Raw genomic sequence first — 20,936 nt, 5'->3', positions numbered from 1 at the left:
CTGCCCTGTGTGGATCTTCATGTGTCGCTTCAGGTGAGTTTTATAATAGAAACTGGTTCCACACTGATCACACGTGTGCGGCTTCTCTCCAGTGTGGATCCTCTCATGTGTTTTCAGAGATGATGAGTGACTGAATCTCTTGTCACAGTGTGAACACTTGTAAGGTTTTTCTCCAGTGTGAATTCTCTGGTGCAGTTTTAAACTGTTCGCTGAATTAAAAGTCTTCTCACACTCAAAGCGCATGTGAATTCTTACACCAGTGTGAATTTTCTGATGTACTTTTAAAGTTTAAGGGAAAAAATCTTTCCACACACAGAACATGAATGTGGCTTCTCCTTCGTATGAACTGTCAGGTGTGTCTTCAGGTGTGATGTACAGAAATGTTTTGCCGCATTGATCACACATGAACGGCTTCTCTCCAGTGTGGATCCTCATGTGAACATTAAGATTACCTTTGTATGTGAAACTCTTCCCGCACTGATCACAGGAGAACGGCTTCTCTCCAGTGTGAACTGTCGTGATGCTCAAGACATTGTTTGTTTGTGAAACTCTTCCCACATTGATGGCATGTGTACTTTGGTAGCATGTGGGTAGCAATTTTCAATGTGAAATGTAATATGTAAAAATGACAATGCATTTCTGTATTTAAATGTACATTTTCCATTACATTTGTGCAATGTTGGTGCAAAATAAAAATGATAATTCAATTATATAATTTACATTTGCCATTTCATACACTAGTTTTAATATGTAAATTGAAAAAAAAATTAACACTTTATAAGTTGCATTTACTGTAATAAATGTATTACAGAAATGATTAGATATTTTAACTTGTTCAAGCAATAACTGTCGCAAAATGATCATTTAAATGTTATTTTTCTTAATTGCATTTACACTCAGTTGAGACACTTGCGATTGCATTTTCATTAAATGTCCCGCAATGAATGTAGCAAAATTCAGTGTGAAATTGAAAATGCATTCCGAGCCGAACACGCCCCCTCCACTTAATGGAAATGCAATCGCAAGTGTCTTAACTGTGATTTAATTAATTAATAATTATTTTTTTATACATTATAGATAGAGATGCACCGATTACAATTTTCTAGGCCGATTCCGATTTCCGATTTTTCACTGAGTTTGACCTGCCGATACCGATTTTAGCCGATTCCGATTTAATTTTTTTCTAACCACTTTACAGCACACACAAATATTTATTTTACATCTTTTCTTTAACCCTTTCACGCGTAAGTTTAAAATATTCTAACTGACACCCCCACCCCCCACCCCCCGAGTGAGTTTTTTCGCGAACGTTCCCTTTAATGTTTCCATGGCGACGCGTCACGCGATACACCGCAGCCACAATAAAACTGTATGACAGATGTGTCGCTTTTATTTCACTTTTCCTTTTTTATTCAAAATATTCACAAACTTGCTTACCATGTCATCAACTAGCCTATCTGATATTCCGATTCTCAAATACGTGTAAGTGAGTGGTCGTTTAAAAACCTTTAATCTAGATCTATAATGAGATGGGCGCCGCAATGTTGTCCTGTCAGTCGGATTTACAGCACGTGAATTCATCAGTTTCTCCGAAATAAATGCAAGAAAGTGGCCGGTGAACTGAGAAGAATAGAGTAAACTTTATAGTTACTTCCACTATGTTTGTCTGATATGAATAACACACATGTCGGCAAATTATATTTGAATAGATTGTTATTGCTGCTTCCATCAGTGTGTGTTTTACAAACTCCAAATGTATTGTTTTAATCGTGCTTGTGTATTTAAATATCTGAAACCTACATATAACAAACATTAATAAACATTATGAGGTTAAAAACACTGCTTAGTTGTGCCATAACAGCGCTGAACGCGTCCGACTCTGGCTCAGCGCCAGGCAGCCAACGCGCGAAAGCACAGTTTGAATCTGGCAGTTATGCGACGTCACTGAACATCTAAATGTGGCACCGCACCGTACTCTCATGGGCACAGACATACAAATCTCATATATGAGACCGTACCGCTCAAAAGGTTAATCATGCGGCGCCCGAGTGCATTTGACCGGCATAAAATCGGCATATGTCAGACTGACCGGCCGGTCGCCGGTCATGGCCGATCACGTGAAAATCGGCCAATTCCGGTCACCAGCCGATCAATCGGTGCATCTCTAATTATAGACAAATCCCATGTTTCTGTAGTGAGAATGGGATGAATATAGTATCAAAATGATTAACACGTGCAAGCACTATAATCCATGAACTATAATCCGTGTTCTAAACATATTTTGTCTGCAATAATAAATGTACAAAAAAGACAAAACATCTATAAACATCAACATGATCACACACAATTTTTTTTTTTTATATTTCATAGCAAGTTTATAATTCAACTGTTAAAGCATGAAATAAGGTACCACGAATTAGTGAATTTGATCTTAATGTGGGTATATTATCAGTAAAAAGTAATCATTAAAAAAAAATGTAATCATTAAAAAAAAATCAGCCCTATATATCAATGTGATTCATAACCCACTAATGTTGTGCACTAGAGGGAGCCACAGGACTGCACATTCTTCAAGATCTGAGTAGACTAAATTCAGTTATATTTAGACTTTATATTTAGACTATAGACTTTATTCAAGAGTTCACACATGAATTGCGGGTGCTAAAGTGATGTTGATTCAATGCAGTTAACTTTGAAACATTAACATTGATTTAACATTGTTTTGATGGTTGCTTGCTATCTGGGACCCTCATCAAACACAGCTAATCAATGTCTCCAGGATTACTAGAAAGCTACAGGCAGGAGAGTTTATCAGGGTTGGAGATAAACTCTGCAGGACAGTGGCCCTCCAGGACTGAGTTTACCCATCCCTGGCTAAAACCTTTGCTTGAAAAGTTTTGAATAGATGTGATAGTGATATGCAATAGTTTGGCCACACCCACTACACACTCCTGCCAGTTGGACGGATAACAGCTCCAAACCCTAAAAGCTCAACATTTCACAACTCCACGAAAATGTTTTCTGGATGTATCCATACACAAGAGACACGAGCATAACAGATTGTTATGATCCAGAAGATCACATTTGCTTTTATTTTGGCCTTATGGACAATTAGAGACATTCACATGATTGTGTAGGCTGTCTGTATATGTGCACTGCATTAAAGCTAATTTATTTATTTTTTTATTTTTTTTCAGATGAAGTATAGTGCGCGCCTTGTACTCGACACCATATACATAATTAACATATTTGACAGACCAGACGATGCCAGTGCAGAAGGCACCTATGCTGGAACTTATACAGTTATAATTGCAACTGGTAATTATACAGTTTATTTTATTAAAACACTTTTGGATGTCATACTGTAGAAACATTACTATAATCAATTATATGAAATTAATAACACACATGACAGTTTATAGATAGATAATGTGACTGTTAATAGATGACATCATCTGATCACATTTCCTCTTACTGTTCTTGCCATAACACACAGTTCCAGCAGCCAGAGAAAAACTAACATTAAAACATCAAGAGTCAAACTGACCAACTAAAGCAAACACTGATCACCATAATGATGACATCAAACCAAACTATTATTATTAATAAATCATCATAATCTAAACCTCTGTTAATCTCAATAAGAACTTTTCCACACATATGACAGAAATAAAGTAAATTTGGTTAGTAATAAGTGAAGCTGGTAATGCTGTTTGTGGAGTTATTTAATGAAGTTGGAGCCTGACAAATAATGTTTAGGCCGGCTACACACTGGCTGCACAGCGTGGCGTTTCTGTTGCGTGAGCGTGGCGTTTTCTATGTCTTTGCACACCAGAAACGTGTCTGACGCGGCGCTGCTGCTGCTAGGTGACGACAAAAATAGGCAACAAAATATTTTGTTCTATATTGACACGTGCAATATTTCAAAATGTATCATTATTTATAATTTTTTTTAAATTACATTTATATCTGCATTTATATCAAAACCAAAGACTTTCAAACATCAAAATATCATTTATTAATATGTATTCGTATCAAAATGACATACAAACATCTTTTCCTATTCTATTTTGCCTGGAAACGCTTCCAACACGCTTGTGTGTCGCGTGAAAAATAGGCGTTGGTTCTATTTCTAGCATGCACACATTTTTTTCTGCACCTGAGATGTGTGTCACGCAGAGAGTGTGCAAGACCTAACCTGTTAACATGGGAGCCGAAATAAAAACGGACACGCCACGCAGCCAGTGTGTAGCCGGCCTAACACGTCAACCCAATTTTCATTTTCAACCAAAATTTGACGTTTGTGTCCAATAACATTTCTAGCTGGGGTGAGCTCATACTGTGGTCATAATATGAGCACACAGTGAGTGCGCTGTGAGGTTACACTTGTGACTCACATTGTGATCATATGGAGAGATCACTGTGAGATCAACGTGTTGACTGGGATGTTAATAAAAAAATAGCTGGCCTTTTATTTGTAAAAAAAAAAAAAGTAATTTAAACTTGGTGTCACTATTTCTTCAGGGTGATCAGAGTTTTTTCCCTGTTTTCTGAGAAGAAGAAAATAAAACGATAAACAATCCTCTGTAAGTTTTTGCTATTGTAAATATTGCTGCAGATTGGCTCTAAACTCATCAGTATTTTATTGTAATATTGTCGGCATCTCTATTTCCTCTGGGTGCTTCGAGTCCTTCCTCCCTGCAAAATAAAAGCATTGGCTGACCTCTCGTATGTGTTTTTATCATGAGTGCAGATTGTTCCAGATCAGATGAGTGTGAATCATCAGATTGTGTGCGGCTCAAAACTCACCAGCTCTTCTTGCACAGATGATCTGAAGAAGAATCACAGTAGGAGCAGCAAACACTGCGATCTCAACAATAATCACAATCACTGCAGGAAACATGAGAGGAAGAAGAGAAACTGTACATGACTGAAGTCAAGGGTATTCAACTATCAACAGTTATTGATGAAGCTTTTACAGACTGACTGATAGTTTAATGTTATAAAGCTGTCAGTATAAATGAACGTGTCGTACCTCTGTATAATGATCCAGCATTCACACTGACTTCAGTTTCTCCTGGATCTGTGGATCACGTCTGTTAGTTCAGTTCAACACATAATGCCACATATACACAACATCATCAACACATAATACTTGAGCTTCATATCACAGAAATGATGGATATGTCTGTCATCATTATCTTCTTACTTCAATCTCAAGGTGTCAGGAGGAGAATGACTATCGCCATTGACCAAAAATAAATCTATTTGATGCTTTATTCATTCATAGATATTCATGTTATAACTTATAAGTGAGTTTCTAGCACACTAGAATTTCTAAGTGCATTGAAATGTGGAATATCTATTTATTGACGGCATCTAAAACATACAACGTTTCCTGTATGAAAACATTAAAATGCACAAATATTGAGGAATCCTTCGAGGCTGATTTTTAGATGGATACCGAGGCTTTTTAGGTTGGGTAGAATCTGCAATCTCTGACCCAGTTTGTTTGCCCGTTTCCAAGGCTACAATTCACTGTGTTTCCTGCTATCTGGCATCCCGGGGTGCGATATTTTTTTTCCCCGGGATGGTAGGGGAAGACACATGAATATTCATTAGGGAAGTCATCCCTGATTGGTCTGATGACCTATCCCTAACCCCACCCCTAAACCCACTGAGGGGTCTGATGACCTACCCCTAACCCCGCCCCTAAACCTACCCGTCACTGGGGTTAAGACCAATCAGGGATGACTTCCCTAATGAATATTCATGAGTCTTCCCCTATAATCCTGGGAAAAAAAATATCGCTCCCGGGGTGTCAAAATACTATTGGCTGAACTGGCAGTGGGCGGAGTCACACAGACCAAAACAAAAAACGACTGACAACATGGAAAGTGAGAGGATCAGAAAAACTCCATGAGTCGGTCAAATGAGGATGATGTTCATACACACCTGGATTCAGAGAGTTTGGTGTGGTGTCTGGAGTCAGTGTTGTTGCTGTAGTTGATGTTGCAACTATTGCCACTACAAGATGGAAATATGAATATTATTTTTCATATTTTATTTCATATTTTAATGAATGAACACAATGTCAAGGCATTTCTTACAAACTGCTATAGTCTAGAGAAGCTCATCAGTGTGACGCTCAGTTCTGGTGCTGGGATGACACACTAACATGGGATGAGGTGTGTTTAATAAATCCTCACTATGATTTTATAAATTTATCATAGGAGTGGCGTGAGTTACACTAGCTGTATATTATGATTATTTTGCATCAGACAACAGACTGTACAAGACCGGTCATATGTATCAAAACTCACTGACAAATCTGACTAAAGAGCTTTTTTTGATGATAATATGTGTGATGATAAAGCAGTCTGTGAGAGCCAGTGCAAACCACTGAAGCGAGAGACTGATGATGTGTGACAGTGATCATGTGATCATGAACCTTGTGTAGAAGCTGCTGCTGTAGTTCGGCTTGATGTCTTCTCAGAGTTTGAGCTTCTGACTGGAGTCAGTGTTGTTGAAGCGACTGGAGCTGCAGAAGATGAATGTTCAGACGCATCAGGACATTAACATCATATTTTCATATTGATCATGACATGCAGTTTGTGTTCAATCATCACAGCTTACAGTGGCAGTAGTTGAGAAGAGAGATGTTACTGTATCATTTATTCCTGGTTTATATGAGAGTGAAACACAGTGAGCTGCTTCCCATAAACCTTCAGCTTTCCTGAATCAATGACATTATTAAGCCTTAGAAATCCTCAAACTGACCTCCTACATCATACTAGGCTTTAATAGATTTATGCAATATTTCATGTATGACCCATGTAGGAGGTCAATATTGGGGATTATAAGGATTTGTATGCAGTTTATGACTTTGACCACTAATATTTTACAATTGCCAAACGTATGAAGCCATCAGAAAGAGTAGAGTCAGTGTGTGAAAGTTTTCACAAATCTGTCAGAAAAGAGTGTTTTCTCACCTGAATACTTGACAGTGTATCTGACTGAGGTCTTGAGTTGATTTCTGTGAGTAAGCTGACATCTCCACTCTCTGTTGTTATCTTCATTCAGGAGTGTTGTAGTCAGAGTGATGATACAGTGATCTGGATCTGATGATGATAATATCTGATATCTGGAGTCTGTCTTCAGATCAACACCAGCCTGATTCACCCACAACAGCTCAATTCCCTCAGAACGAACCCGATCATCACAGGAGAATCCAGTATATGAATACAACTGACAGGAGAGAGTCACAGAGCGGCCTGGACTGATCTCAGTCTGTGAGGATGAAGATGATGAAGATGATGAAGATGATGATGAAGATGATAGAGACACTGAAACTGAACACAAGACACAAATCACAGACTCTTCAATCATCATCTGAGTTTTATAAAGAATCTGTCCTTTTTAAATTGACCACATAATCATAAACTTACCATGAAGAACATGCAGATAAACACGTGCATCAGCTCCATATTGTCTGTCATTCACATATTGTCTGCAGGTGTAAGATCCATAATCTTCTACTGTGACGTTCTTGATGTTCAGAGAGCAGTCAGACTTCAGACTCAGTCTCTCATGTCTCTCTGTGTCTTTATTCTTTATCCCTAAAGTAATCAGTTCAACTCCTGCTGAATGTCTGAAGCTGTTATAGTAGGTCCATGTAGTTGATTTGCAGTCAGAAAGAGCATTATTACAGGACAGACGAGCATTTTCACCAGAACTGATGAACACATGATCATGATCCACTCCACTGATACCTGAAACACAGTATATCTCAGTGATCATTATGATATTAATAAATTAAAACAATAACCCATACCAGCATAACAAGCAGAAGATTCGAATCATTCAGTCTTTTTCCGGTGTTTGATAGTTAATGCATTCATTAACATTTATGGATAAACCAAATCAAACGCCTCTTTATGAAGGAATAAGAAATACCCTGACTTTGAAACAAATGTAAATAATGTAATATCATCATATCTTGAACTCTTGATTTCAGCTTTGTCATAAACATTACTGGACGGCACAGGATTAGTTGATCCTCCTCTTCAACCGTAGAAAATACACTAATAACTGACCTTAAAGCTCTTTATCTGTTCTGTGTTTCTCTCTTTCCTTCAAACTCACCCTACTGTGACTTATGCACAGCTAAATACAAAATAACAATTCAAAACCCACAAAGAATATTTGTGGAACAGTTCCCAAAGGAAGGAGCAAAACTCAGGGAAGGTTTGCTGGGATCAGTAGTTCACTCTCCATCCAGACACAGTCGTGATGATACTGTACTTCTGTTCTCTGACCACACAACATCACTTCACTGAGCTGAACACTCGTTGTGTGTTTGATAGTAAGTTTATGATCAATCATGAGCTGAGTTTGGGAAGTAGTTAACAGTGAATTTGATCATGATTAGGGCCCTCTCAAGTAAAGTCATGACAAAATAATGCATTAACAAATCATTTAATACAATATGATTAAACATGCACTAGGAGAATATTTGTATTCCTTTACACCACCAGTACAACAAAACAAACAAAACAAAAGATAAAGGTTATTTGTAGTTCTTTTACTCACAGCGCATTCACTGTGTGCTCATACTATGATCTCGATATCAATATTGTTAAAAGCGCTATATAAATGAAGGTGACTTGACTTGACAATATGAGCTCATCCCAGATAGAAATGTTGTTGTTCTATGAATGTTTTGAGAGCATTATGTTCTTGTAATGTTTTCTGTTGATTATTTTATTTTTGTTACCAGAATGTTCTCCTAAAAGGAAGGATAACACTCTCTAAACATTCTTATACAGTTTTAGCGGGAAGTTTCCCAGCAGACACAGGACTGAACCATCTTTTCCTCATATGTCTCTAGTTTCCTGTTTACACTCAGTGCATTTGGGCTCAATATGACCCCCAAAATGTATAGAGTGATTGTATTTTGTTTTACATTTTTAATAATACACATAATATATCATTTTTTTGGTTTACTTCTCATCTATGCATTAATGCTATGTTTTGGGAGATTTGAAGTACTTGTGTACCTATTTACTGTAAAATACCTCAGCTACACCATTAGCATGCATATGAAATATTACCTTTTTATGAAAAAAAAAAAGAGACACATTAATGATGATGGAAATGAAATATGAGTTGTTTCTGGATATTGATCTAGGTGTGAGATGCATAATTCTTCCATCTTCTGGTTAGACATTTTTTTGCAGATAATATGTTAACACTGAATCAACATCACTTTTACACCCATAATGTTTTTTTTTTTAGATTTCATCCAAAAATATTTTTTAAATACCTTCAGAACAAGGTATTTAAACCTGTGTTTGATGAGAGTCCCAGATAGCAAGCAACCACCCAAACAATGTTAAATCAATGATACTGGTATTGAATTTATGTTCCAATGTGATGATGATGATTCAACATCATGCTTGCAGTCTCAGAGAATAAAACACAACTATAACAGTATAACAGTGGCCCTCCAGGACTGAACCCTAATTTGTCCTTTGGGGTCAATATGATCCAGTCGACTTTTCTTTAGTTAAAAAAAAAATAATGGTTTCCTTCATCTCAGTGCAATAAGATTTTGTGACTTTTTCTAAATTATCTATCTATACACACACACAAAACTGGGCTTGATTCGGTTGTTCTGAAGGTATATATAAAAAAAAAAGTCACACTCAAGACCTTTGAAATGAATGTCTTTGAAATGAAAATTGATTTAGATTTTTCATTTGTCAAAAAAAATCAATAAATCCAGAATAAATCTGAAAATATCCATACGTCAATGTACTAGAGCACAAATGCAATGTGGAACGAACGTGATCACACACACACACACACACGCACACACACACACACACACACACACACACACACACACACACACACACAAACACACAGACAGTTGTGTTTACTCTTTACTCGTGTTCCTATCTGCTTATTGCTGTTTTTTGGGGGGTTTGGGAGTTTTATTTACTTTTATGTACTAAAAATGTCTTTCTTATTCTAAAGTTAATAATTTTAGACATTTGGATTATTGAAATAAATAATATGTAACTGCATTCAAGTCTTTTCTTTTAGTGTCATTACTGCAACATTTATGTGGCATTATTGCAAAAACAAGACACTTCAAAAGATCTCAAATAACAGAAAAAAATACTGATTTTTAAAAATATTTTAAAATGTTTAAATATATATATTTATAACAAAAGCTGTTATAAGAGCAGTCCGACACATCCAAAAAAAATGAATGGATCTCTATGGGGCCTCTGCTGGAAGTATATGGTAATTACACTTAACATTGTTTGGATGGTTGCTTGCTATCTAGGACCCTCATCAAACACAGCTAATCAATGTCTCCAGGATTACTAGAAAGCTACAGGCAGGAGAGTTTATTCCCTGGTTTTCTTTATGAAGCACGTCACTGTTATTGAGATTGGTAGTAAAATCCAATCAAAGTCAGGTGTCAGTAATTTTTTATCATATAAATGTCTATAACTCCGAAGCGAATTGAGATATTTTCACCAAAATTGACATAAATATGTATGGGCTCACTCTGAGGACACATAAAAAATGGTGGGACTGAGCCTCTTGGTGGCGCTTTAATAGAACAAAACATGAAATTCCCATTGACTTCAATACAGTACTGTGACATAAAATGATGTACCGATGTGAAAATTGTGTCCGATACCGATATTTACCGATGGCGATATCTCTGTATAGAAAACACTTTTTTACGATAATCAAATAAAGAGCTATTTTCAAAACACTTTTTTTATTTTTATTTTTTACCTTTGTAATTTATTTTCAGAAATGACTGATATTGGGCACCTTTACCTGTGTGCAAAATATGTCATCAGATTTTCAGAAGAAAAAATAAATATTTATATAAAAATAAAATTTTATAAAGGATACAAGTGTGTCCTGAATTCACACAATGAATAAGGATGAAAAGGCAATGAATAGGCAATGTCAGTGTCTGAGAGTTTTGTATAACATGCTCATTGGGTTAAATGGTGAGATTGACAAGTGCTGAAAAACTGTGCTGTTGAATTTACGCCTCCAGCCTAGTTCAGCGATTGTGTAAGCTGCTCTGTACCTAACCTCTGTCATTAAGAAACATCCAGAAATTTCCCAGATATTTATAAACACCCCTCAGCAATCTCTGATATATTAAGTGAATCCCAACAAAATCCCAGTGCATAAACTTTCAATTATGTCCATGGTTCACGTCAACACACGCTGAACACTTGCTACGTGTACATGCTACGTGTAGGCTAGAATAAAGTTGGGCTGCAGCTACAGTGGATAGTTTAATTGTTAGCGTGCTTTTCATCCATTCAATGGTGAAACGAAACTCTTCTTATCACTCAAGGAAGATATTTCTCCACCTCCACATAGGCTGTTTTGTTTTTACTAGGGTGACAATACATCAAGACTTTAGAGTAAAAGCAAGCAGCAGCCGATCGATACTGTATAGGCTACTGACCCGGCCTGGAAGTGTACGTGCATAGCCCGAAGGACGGTAGCTTAATTTCTACTATGTCGCCAAATATATGGATTGAGCCAAACTGGACTGTTTGGCAAGACAACGGCTGTTCTTTGCAATTCCTATTACAACCATATAACTACATTCTGCCTGATACTATGGCTGTCACTTTTTTTTTTTTAATATTATATTTTTATTTTTATTTTGACCAACACAGAACAATACAAAAAAGCAACAACAACTTATAAGGACAAAAAAAAAGAAAAAGAAAAAAAAAAAAGGATTTTAAAACCATTGTTACATCAGTTCCTCCAGTTTTATACATAGGTTAACTATGTTACACATATATTTCTGGGCCAGTGGGCACAGGCAATATGATGATCTCACAAACAATGAAAAGGTCATAACTTCTAACTGTTATCCTTGACATTTGACAGGTAATTAAAAAAGGGTTCCCAGGTGGATTCGAAGCCAGCAATGCTATCAGAAAAATTGTGTCTAAGTCTCTCTAAATGCAAAGTGCTAGAGAGTTCAGAAAGCCAGGATTTAAAAAGTGGTTTTGATGCCTTTTTCCATAGACAAAGAATAATTTTTTTAGCTATCACCATTCCATATTGGACTGCTTTTTTAATTTGATGACTGAACCCACGAAGTGAGTCAGACCAACCAAAAACAGCAATTGCTGGATCAGGGGCAAGGATACAAGAATAAGCCTTAGAGTAGAATCTGAAGATTTCGCTCCAAAACTCATAAAGTTTTGGGCATGACCAGAAAAGATGTCCCAAGGATCCCTCTGCAGATTCACATTTGTTACAGTTAGAGGAGATGGAGGGGTAGAATTTGTTAAGCTTAACCCGAGAATAATGAAGCCGATGTACTACTTTATATTGGATAAGTTGGTGTCTTGAGTTAATAGAGCATTTATTTATGATCTTGATAGACTTTTTCCAATCCTCATTAGTAATTTGAATACCTAAATCCTTTTCCCAGGAATCTTTCAAATACAGGGTAGATATGTCTAACTGACCAATAAAAACATCCATAAAATGAGAAATCAAATTAGAGGCATCAGGGGAGGCAGAAAGTAATTTATATATATCATGTTCATCTGTTAATAGTTCAAAGTGGGAGATAGATGTACGAACATAGTTTCTCAGCTGTAGATATCTAAAAAAATGTGATGGTGAAAGATCAAATTTCGGTTTCAACTGAGGGAATGTGGCAAATTTACCATCCATGTACAAGTCTCTGACAGTGACCATTCCTTTACTGGACCAAATCGAAAATGTGGAGTCAATGAGTGATGGCTTAAAGGCGTGGTTATAAGCAATAGGGGTGGACAATGAGGTTGATGGCAACTTAAATGCCTTCCGGACCTGACACCATATTTTGAGAGAGCTGCTTACTATAAAGTTTGTGTTGACCACTTTTATGGATGGTACAGGCGCCGCAAAAAGCAGAGAGGAAAGAGAGTAATTTGTAACACTTTGTTCGATGGCGAGCCAAGAAGGAATGTCACCTGAAGACCCCGTTGGATAAGATTTTTTCCAATATGATAAGGCTCTGCAGTTTGCAGCCCAGTAATAATACTGGAAGTTTGGCAGGCCTAGTCCACCCTGCGACCTTGATTTACATACATGTAGTTTAGAGATACGGTGCGCTTTAAAGCCCCACACAAATGGTAACACGATTGAATCCAGAGTTTGAAAAAACTTTTTGGGCAAAAAGATTGGCAGGTTTTGGAAAAGATACGGAAAGGTCCTCCAACTTTCTATATTAAGCTTTAAGCTCTCTAACATAACTAAATAATTTAATTTATAGATATCCTTTGCATTTTTCGGAATGGTGACCCCCAAGTATTTCAAACTATCTGCTGCAATTTTAAAAGGTAGGTTTTGTATAAAGCTTGGGTCAGTCTTGTTAGTCACAAGCATGAGTTCACTCTTTTGCCAATTTACAGAGTAACCAGAGAACTTTCCAAAAGTCTTCAGTAAATCTAATAGGGGTGGAATGGATCGTTCTGGATCGAGTAGGTAGAGAATAACATCGTCGGCGTAGAGAGATATGTGATGGTCTAATTGGCCTATCTTGGGTGAAAAAATATGTGGGTTATTTCTAATAGCAGTTGCAAGTGGTTCTATAGCTATGGCAAAAAGCAGGGGTGAGAGTGGGCACCCCTGTCTAGTGCCTCTATGCAATGCGAATTGTGAAGACTTATCAAAATTGGTGAGCACCGAAGCCCTAGGCTTGGCATAAAGCATTTTCACCCAGCAGGAGAACGACTCTCCTAGATCAAATTCCTGGAGCACTGCAATAATATAACTCCATTCAATTTGGTCGAACGCCTTTTCGGCATCCAGAGATAAGATGGCGACATTTGAAGCAGAATCTTGTTTTGAGTATAAAATGTTCATTAAGCGTCTCACATTAAAGAAGGAAAAGCGCCCAGGGATGAAACCGGTCTGATCAGGATGAATAATTTTTGCTATACATTTATTTAATCTGTTTGCAAGGATCTTAGTAAAAATTTTCAGATCTGAATTTAGAAGGGCTATGGGACGATATGATGCCGGATCTGTTTCATCTTTTCCTTTTTTAAGAATTAGAGAAATATTTGCGTCGTACATTGACTGTGGAAATTCCTGCTCATCAATAGAATGATTAAATAATCTGAGCATCAGAGGAGCAAGTTTTTGAGAATATTTCTTATAAAATTCAATTCCGAAGCCGTCAGGCCCGGCAGCCTTACCATTGGGAAAAGATGCAATGGCTTCGAGTATTTCATTTAATGTTATCTTTGCATTAAGGGCGTCTCGATCTGCTTCATCTAACTTGGGGAGATGTAGTGATTGAAGAAAGTGGGAAAGGGTTGTAGGGTCAGTAGGGGATCGAGATTCATACAAAGCCTCATAAAATTCCTTAAAACATTTGTTGATGTCACTGGGGTTTGTTGTTAGGGTTCCATCCTTTTTCCTAATTTGGTGAATAGCTCTATTAGCTTGAATACTTCTTAATTGACGCGCGAGCAGCCTATCTGGTTTGTCTCCTAGCTCAAATTGCTTTTGCTTTATTTTTAATAGCATATTACTAATTTGTTTGGAAAAAATTGTATTATACTCTAATTTTAATGCTGCAATCTCTTTGAGAACCTCAGGATCTGCTGAGTCTACATGTAACTGTTCAAGTTGATTAAGACGAGCTTCAATTACTGACAGGCATTTTTGTCTTTGTTTTTTTAGGCTGGATTCATATGAAATTATGTATCCCCTTAATACCGCCTTAAGTGACTCCCACAGTGTTGAATCAGATACTTCCCCTGTATCGTTAAACATAAGATACTCATCTAACCATTCTGTTACACATTGGGAAAAATGAGAATCAAAGAGTAATGTAGGATTGAATCGCCAGCTATAACTGGGCTTAATTTCAAAAAGGTCAAGAGAAATGGTCACTGCAGAGTGGTCTGAGATTATTCTGTTGTGATGCTTAATTGCAGTTACACATGAGGCAACCTTGAAGTCGGCCAAGAAAAAATCTATTCTGGAGTATGAGCTATGAACGTTAGAGAAAAACGTATATTGTGTATCAGTTGGGTGGTTCAGCCTCCAAATATCAACTAAATCATATGAGTTAATTAATTCCTTTAAGGTGGAAGTGGAGTTGGGCAAATGACCCACAGAACGGGCAGGAGTCCTGTCCAGAGTGGGATCTAGAACCAGATTAAAGTCACCACCAATTATTAAATGTGTGTTAGACAAGTTGGGGAGGAGATTAAAAACTTTACGGAAAAAGGATGGGTCGTCATAATTTGGTCCATATAGATTCAATAGTGTAATATGTACAGAAAAAATTAAACCCGAGACTATCACATATCGACCATTTGGATCATTAATGGTGGATATATGCTTAAAAGGTATTGTTCTGCGGAACAGAATGGCCACTCCTCTAGCCCTGCATGAAAAGGTAGACTGGAACACCTGCGAAACCCAGTTACACCTAAGTAGTCTTTGTTCATTATGCTTAATATGTGTTTCTTGCAAAAATATGATATCAGCAGATATTGACTTCAAATAAGAGAAGACTTTGAACCTTTTAACCCGGTTATTAATGCCTCGTACATTCCAGCTGGCTAAGGTAACATTACAATTTAAGGATTGCATATTATATGGCAGTACAATTGAGCTTCAATTTTAAGATAACTGTATGGAACTGGAGTTATTACAGTAAACAGGACAAAACATATAACACTTAACACACACTCGTGAAAAAAGAGAACCCCCAGCACCCTCCCTCCCTCCCTCTCTTTCATCCGCTTCCCCAAACGAAGTGGAATACAAAATACAAACCCCATATGAACCGTGGAGCTACAAGGCTTCCTAAGGAGCAATAAGGACACTTACCAGCAGCAATAAACTTAACCGTCGAAGAAAAAAAAAGATAATAAAAAAAACAAACGGCTCCTCCTCTACCCTCGACGCATAAAATTAACAAAACCAGTGATTTTGAACATTAGCATGAAGCCAACAGCATTACCGAACATAGCAACATAGTATAGCAAAATACCGGAGCCATAATCCCGTAAAAGGATACTTTCAATGTAGTCAAAAGTCTTGGTTATACTAGTGGGCGCGGGCGCGCACATTTGAGGAAGTCATCGGCTTCCTACATCCGAGAGCCCGGGTCACCGCTCAGTATAGCGGCTCATAAACAAGACCATACTCACAGGCTTGACGCACTTAGAAAAATTGAGAAAATTGTCAAGTGTACGTGCGTAGGAAGAAGTCAAGAAGCTGTGATAATTGAATTGGCAAATGCTTCGGCGTCCTCGACTGAATTGAAGATTCTCTTTTCCGATCCCTGAGTGACAATCAGGCGCGCGGGGAACAGTAGTCCATATCTGACGCCAGCCTCCTTCAATTTCTTCTTAACTCCGTCAAAGTTTTGGCGCTGCAACAAAACCTCCGCTGTCAAATCAGGATATATAGAGATCCGAGTACCCTCAAACTGTAGAGGTGACTGTTGTCTGGACAACCTCAGGATTAATTCTTTCACTGGGTAATGGTGGATTCTTGCTATTAGCATCCGGGGGCGCCCTCCTTTGGCTGGCAGTGGTCCAATGCGATGTGCGCGATCCACTTTTACTCCAGATGGGAAATTTTGGTCTCCCAGGATGGCCGGTATCAGCTTCTCCACAAATTCCGTTGGGCGACCATTTTCCACTTTCTCTTGTAGCCCCGCAATTTTAATATTTTGCCGACGGGAGCGGCCCTCCAGGTCATCAAGCTTGACGTGTAGGGCTTTATTGGCGGCAACAATATCCTTGCAGAGAGCCTCTAACTCGGAAATGCGACTGTCATGCTCGACTCTCGCGCCCTCGAGATCGGAGATACGGGAGTTAGTTTCGGTAAGCGATGCCTGCATTTGCGACAAGGTATTTTCGATGGAGTTAAATCTGTCGTTCATCGACTTATCCATAGCTTGGATAGACGCTTGGATTGCTGCCAAAATTGGGGATAAGGCCGCGGTCTCGTCGTTGACAGTAGCACTAGCCGCTTGTTCAGCCGGTGTTTGCTTCTCCATTGACTGTTCGTCTACATTGGCCGATTGGTCACATTTCTTAGTTTTAGGTTTTGTCATCTTGACTTCAGGCTTCAAATGATATTGTTTTGTTTTGATTATGATTAAATGAAACTAGTTTTTTCGAGGTTAATGCTGGAGCTCCTCACAACTACGTCTACTCCATTCGGTGCTCTCGAGCGCCCCCCGGCTGTCACTTTTGAGAAAAATCTAATTCGAACGGGTATCAAATATCAAGCAATATATTCGAATATCTACGAGCCAAAAAACAATCAGTCAAAAAATGCGTCATGAAGAGGAAAAAAACATATATAAGTCGCACTGGACTATAAGTCGCATTTATTTAGAAATGTATTTCACACAAAAAAACAATGTTACGGACGGGACAGTTCTCCGTTACGGACGTGAGCGCTCTGAAAGCGGCACTAAAAGACTGCTTTAAAACTTTCACAGAGACCTCAAACAGAAAGCACAAAGCCTGTCTTTAAATTTAATTTCGTTTTGTATTAATTGTGTCTTCATTTTGATCAATGTTTCATCAACCAATTGCCTGGATTTAATAAATAAGAAGTAAATATAGTAGAAAATAGATAATCACGACACGGAGGCGCCGGCGCATGAACCTGGAGCTCGTCTCATAAATGAACCGAAACTCAGCGTATAAGGTAGCCTACTCGCCTCACAGACCTGAGACATATATAGAAAGCTTGAAATGTCTACTTTTAAACAGAACAATTCAAAACGAAAGAAAACAGACTCTCTGCTTATGTCATCCGTATGAAATGTGCATTTCTCTCTGGCGCGTTCACTACTGCGAACATCACGAGTCAGCATCATCAACTTCATCTTCAACTTCACACGTCAAATACACAGGAATGATTATCGGCCTGTTCACATCGGCCCTATTTTGACATCGGAACGATACCGATGTGTAAAAAAATGACCATATCGGCCGATATTATATCGGCGGCCGATATATCGTGCACCACTACATAAAATGCTATGTTTTATGAACGCATCAGCGTATTGTTAAGCAACTCGGTATGAGTCATCGGCACCATGCCTTGAAGGTGCTCAAAAAGTTTGAAATTGAAAAATTGAATCGTATCATCTCCAGACTCCAGGCATGATGCCAAAATGACTTTTCAGGCTTTATTTCTGCAATGCCTTGACATATTGACACCAAACTTTGTATGTGTCATTGTCACTTCACTCTGGCCACATCACATCGATTTAGTAACTACGCCATCTATTGGTCGAAAGTGATAATCCATTAAATCATCTTATAAGTTACTGTATATATGATTTTTCAGCCATTTTGCCAAAATCCTCTTTAAATGTCTTTAATTGCTCATTGTTGCAGTTGGTCTGACACTTTCAGCCATGTTGGCATGTCTTGTCGTCTTCTTGCACTTGGCCCTTTACAAATTTGGCTGCAAGCAGCCATTATGGCTTTATGGCATTATGGCAGCCATTATGGCTGTTACCGTTTTTTCCTCACTTAATGCAAACAACACACTCTCCAGAATAAACTATTAGTCTTTATCAGAGAGCTGTTCAAATCACTGACACTTTTGTAGAATTGAAATAATCTTGACTGTTTTTCTACCCCCTCTTTCCACCACACGGACCATTTGGAGTTCCCAAAGACACAGATAGTGATCAAGGCCTGTAGGCCAGAATGTGTGTATTTTGGGGGTTGATGAATTGTCACACCTTAAGTACGGTGGGGGAAGTTCAAATTATCTGATTGGTCAGTTTAAACATCTCACAGTTGGGTTAAAGTCACATGGTCAGGAAAGGATAAAAAAAAATTTAAACTGTTGCTCTGTCTCTTTTTATGCTCTGGCTCTCTTTCTTTACTTCCTCTTTTCTTTGTCTCTTTCTCTCTCTCTCTCTCTCTCTCTCTCTCTGTCTCTCTCTCTCAGGAAACATTTACATGCTGGGTAAGATTAATGGTATAAGTTATCATCATCTCATTCATCTATTTTTTTTTTACTATTTTAAGTATAACTATAACCATATTTTGTCATTAAACCTTTTCAATTACAAATAATGTGCTAAATAGTTTTGATTTGGTATTGGCTTGATATATAGTATAATAGTGCTATCTATTGCAATACAGTATTGTCACTCTCTATAGCAACGCTCTCCCACATATTAATCTATTGTAACTGCGCTTATTTCCATCATTTGTATAAGTAGCAGTGGGTGGAATAGACAAGAAATGTACAGTTTTCTACCATCTTGCTGACAACTTTTCTTTAGTCATTCGGCAGTCTTGCAGCATGAGCCTCTGCAGGAAATCCACCCTTACGCCCGTTTCACACATACTCCATTTGCAGTGTGTAGTGCTTTCACATATGCTGTGTTTGCAGTAACTGGTCCGCGGCTGTACCACAAACACATTTACTCACTATTTGTATTTCATATCCAGAAGTTATCAGCAACTTTTATTTAAAAAAAAGTTTTGTCAGCATTGCGATTCTCTTTGCACACATATACACTCTTTAATAGACGTTTAAACACAATTTAAACAACGTATTATTCAATGCTACTTCTATATAGATATATACATATATTAAGTTGCTCAAGCAAGTGGTTAAATATTAACCATGTAGCCTACTTATATTAAAATATAACATTTTAAATTAAAACTTAAAAATTGACAAAAACAGCCGACTCATGCCTTTTCTTTTGCATTTAAATTTTAATACAATAAATCTTGCATGTCTCAAAGGACTTGTTTTTCCACCTCCATGAATGAGAGAAGTGTTGTTCATTATGTTTCCTTGTTGAGGTAAATTGTAGTTTTCTTTGCTTTACCCTGGTCTTAAAGTAAATAGATGACTGTCAAAAATAGTAGTATTAAATGAAATGCATTCATGGAGAGATTATTATATTTTAATGTCAATCATTTTGACCACGAACCATGCGCTGTCACTTTAATTCAGCGCATGCAGCACAGCAGAAATAGACTCGGTGCGGAAATGATCGCTGCACTGCTGTATACGCACCGCTCCTGGAACGCACGGCTGGACCACATCTGCGTGTGAAAGCTCTAACCTGTTAACATGGGTGCAGAAAAAAATACGCACCGCATACGCACTGCAAACGGAGTATGTGTGACACGGGCGTTACACTCTTAATATGAAAATAATTCTTCATCATCAGATGTTTGAGTGACACTATGTCCAGTATCAGGAATAATACAGTATGATCTGTGTGTATCAATACACAACTCTGAGAACACAACGTGAATGTGTGCAAGAATAAACTGAGCATGTTCAAATGAACTCTTTCCAGACTAATTCCACTAAATGTCTTTAGAGAAAATACAGATTTCTTTACCTGTGAGAAGTGAAGAGAGAATGATCAGTCCCAGCACACACAGATCACACTTATCAGCCATTTTGTGTTTCTGTCAGTCTTTCTCTTCATTATATATAGTTACAGCTCTTCCTTTAAACATCATCAGCTCCTCCTCTGGTTGGTTACTTCCTCTGATCTCATCAGCTGAGTGTTTAGTCCTGACTCTATGACACAGCTGAAGAAACGATCAGAAAGATATCTGGTGTAAAACTGTGTTGACTTTGAAAAGCTCTGGATCAGAAAGTGAGCTGAATTGTACAGTGGTATCCAGAAATATTTATCCTCTCATTAGCTATGTTTCCATCAACCTGTTTTTATGCGCATTTTGAAGTATCGCATTAGAAACGAGTGATGGAAATGTCAAATTTTGAATAAAAATCCCTTAATTTGCAAAAAAAGTTTTCACGTTCGCTTGAGGTGGTTTTTGACTTATGAGTCAGAGGGCCCTATCTTGCACCCAGCGCTATTG

At 37.8% G+C, this 20,936-nt stretch overlaps 1 protein-coding gene across 1 annotated transcript; it reads right to left on the bottom strand.

The window, feature by feature from the left end:
• Positions 1-4,326: 4,326 nt before the first annotated feature.
• LOC311304108 (uncharacterized protein) lies at positions 4,327-20,507 on the bottom strand (the record flags this gene model as incomplete). The annotated part of the gene is made up of 5 exons (XM_084430971.1): positions 4,327-4,698; positions 4,810-4,890; positions 6,993-7,352; positions 7,449-7,772; positions 20,447-20,507. The coding sequence occupies 5 exons, from the start codon at positions 20,505-20,507 to the stop codon at positions 4,643-4,645; spliced, it is 882 nt and encodes a 293-aa protein (XP_084287097.1). The 3' UTR covers positions 4,327-4,642.
• Positions 20,508-20,936: the final 429 nt, after the last annotated feature.

Source organism: Rutilus rutilus (genome assembly GCF_951802725.1).
Source record: "Rutilus rutilus genome assembly, chromosome: 1".
Classification (NCBI taxonomy): domain Eukaryota; kingdom Metazoa; phylum Chordata; class Actinopteri; order Cypriniformes; family Leuciscidae; genus Rutilus; species Rutilus rutilus.
Note: the sequence above shows the minus strand (reverse complement) of the source record. Positions and strands in the feature narration are given on the sequence as shown.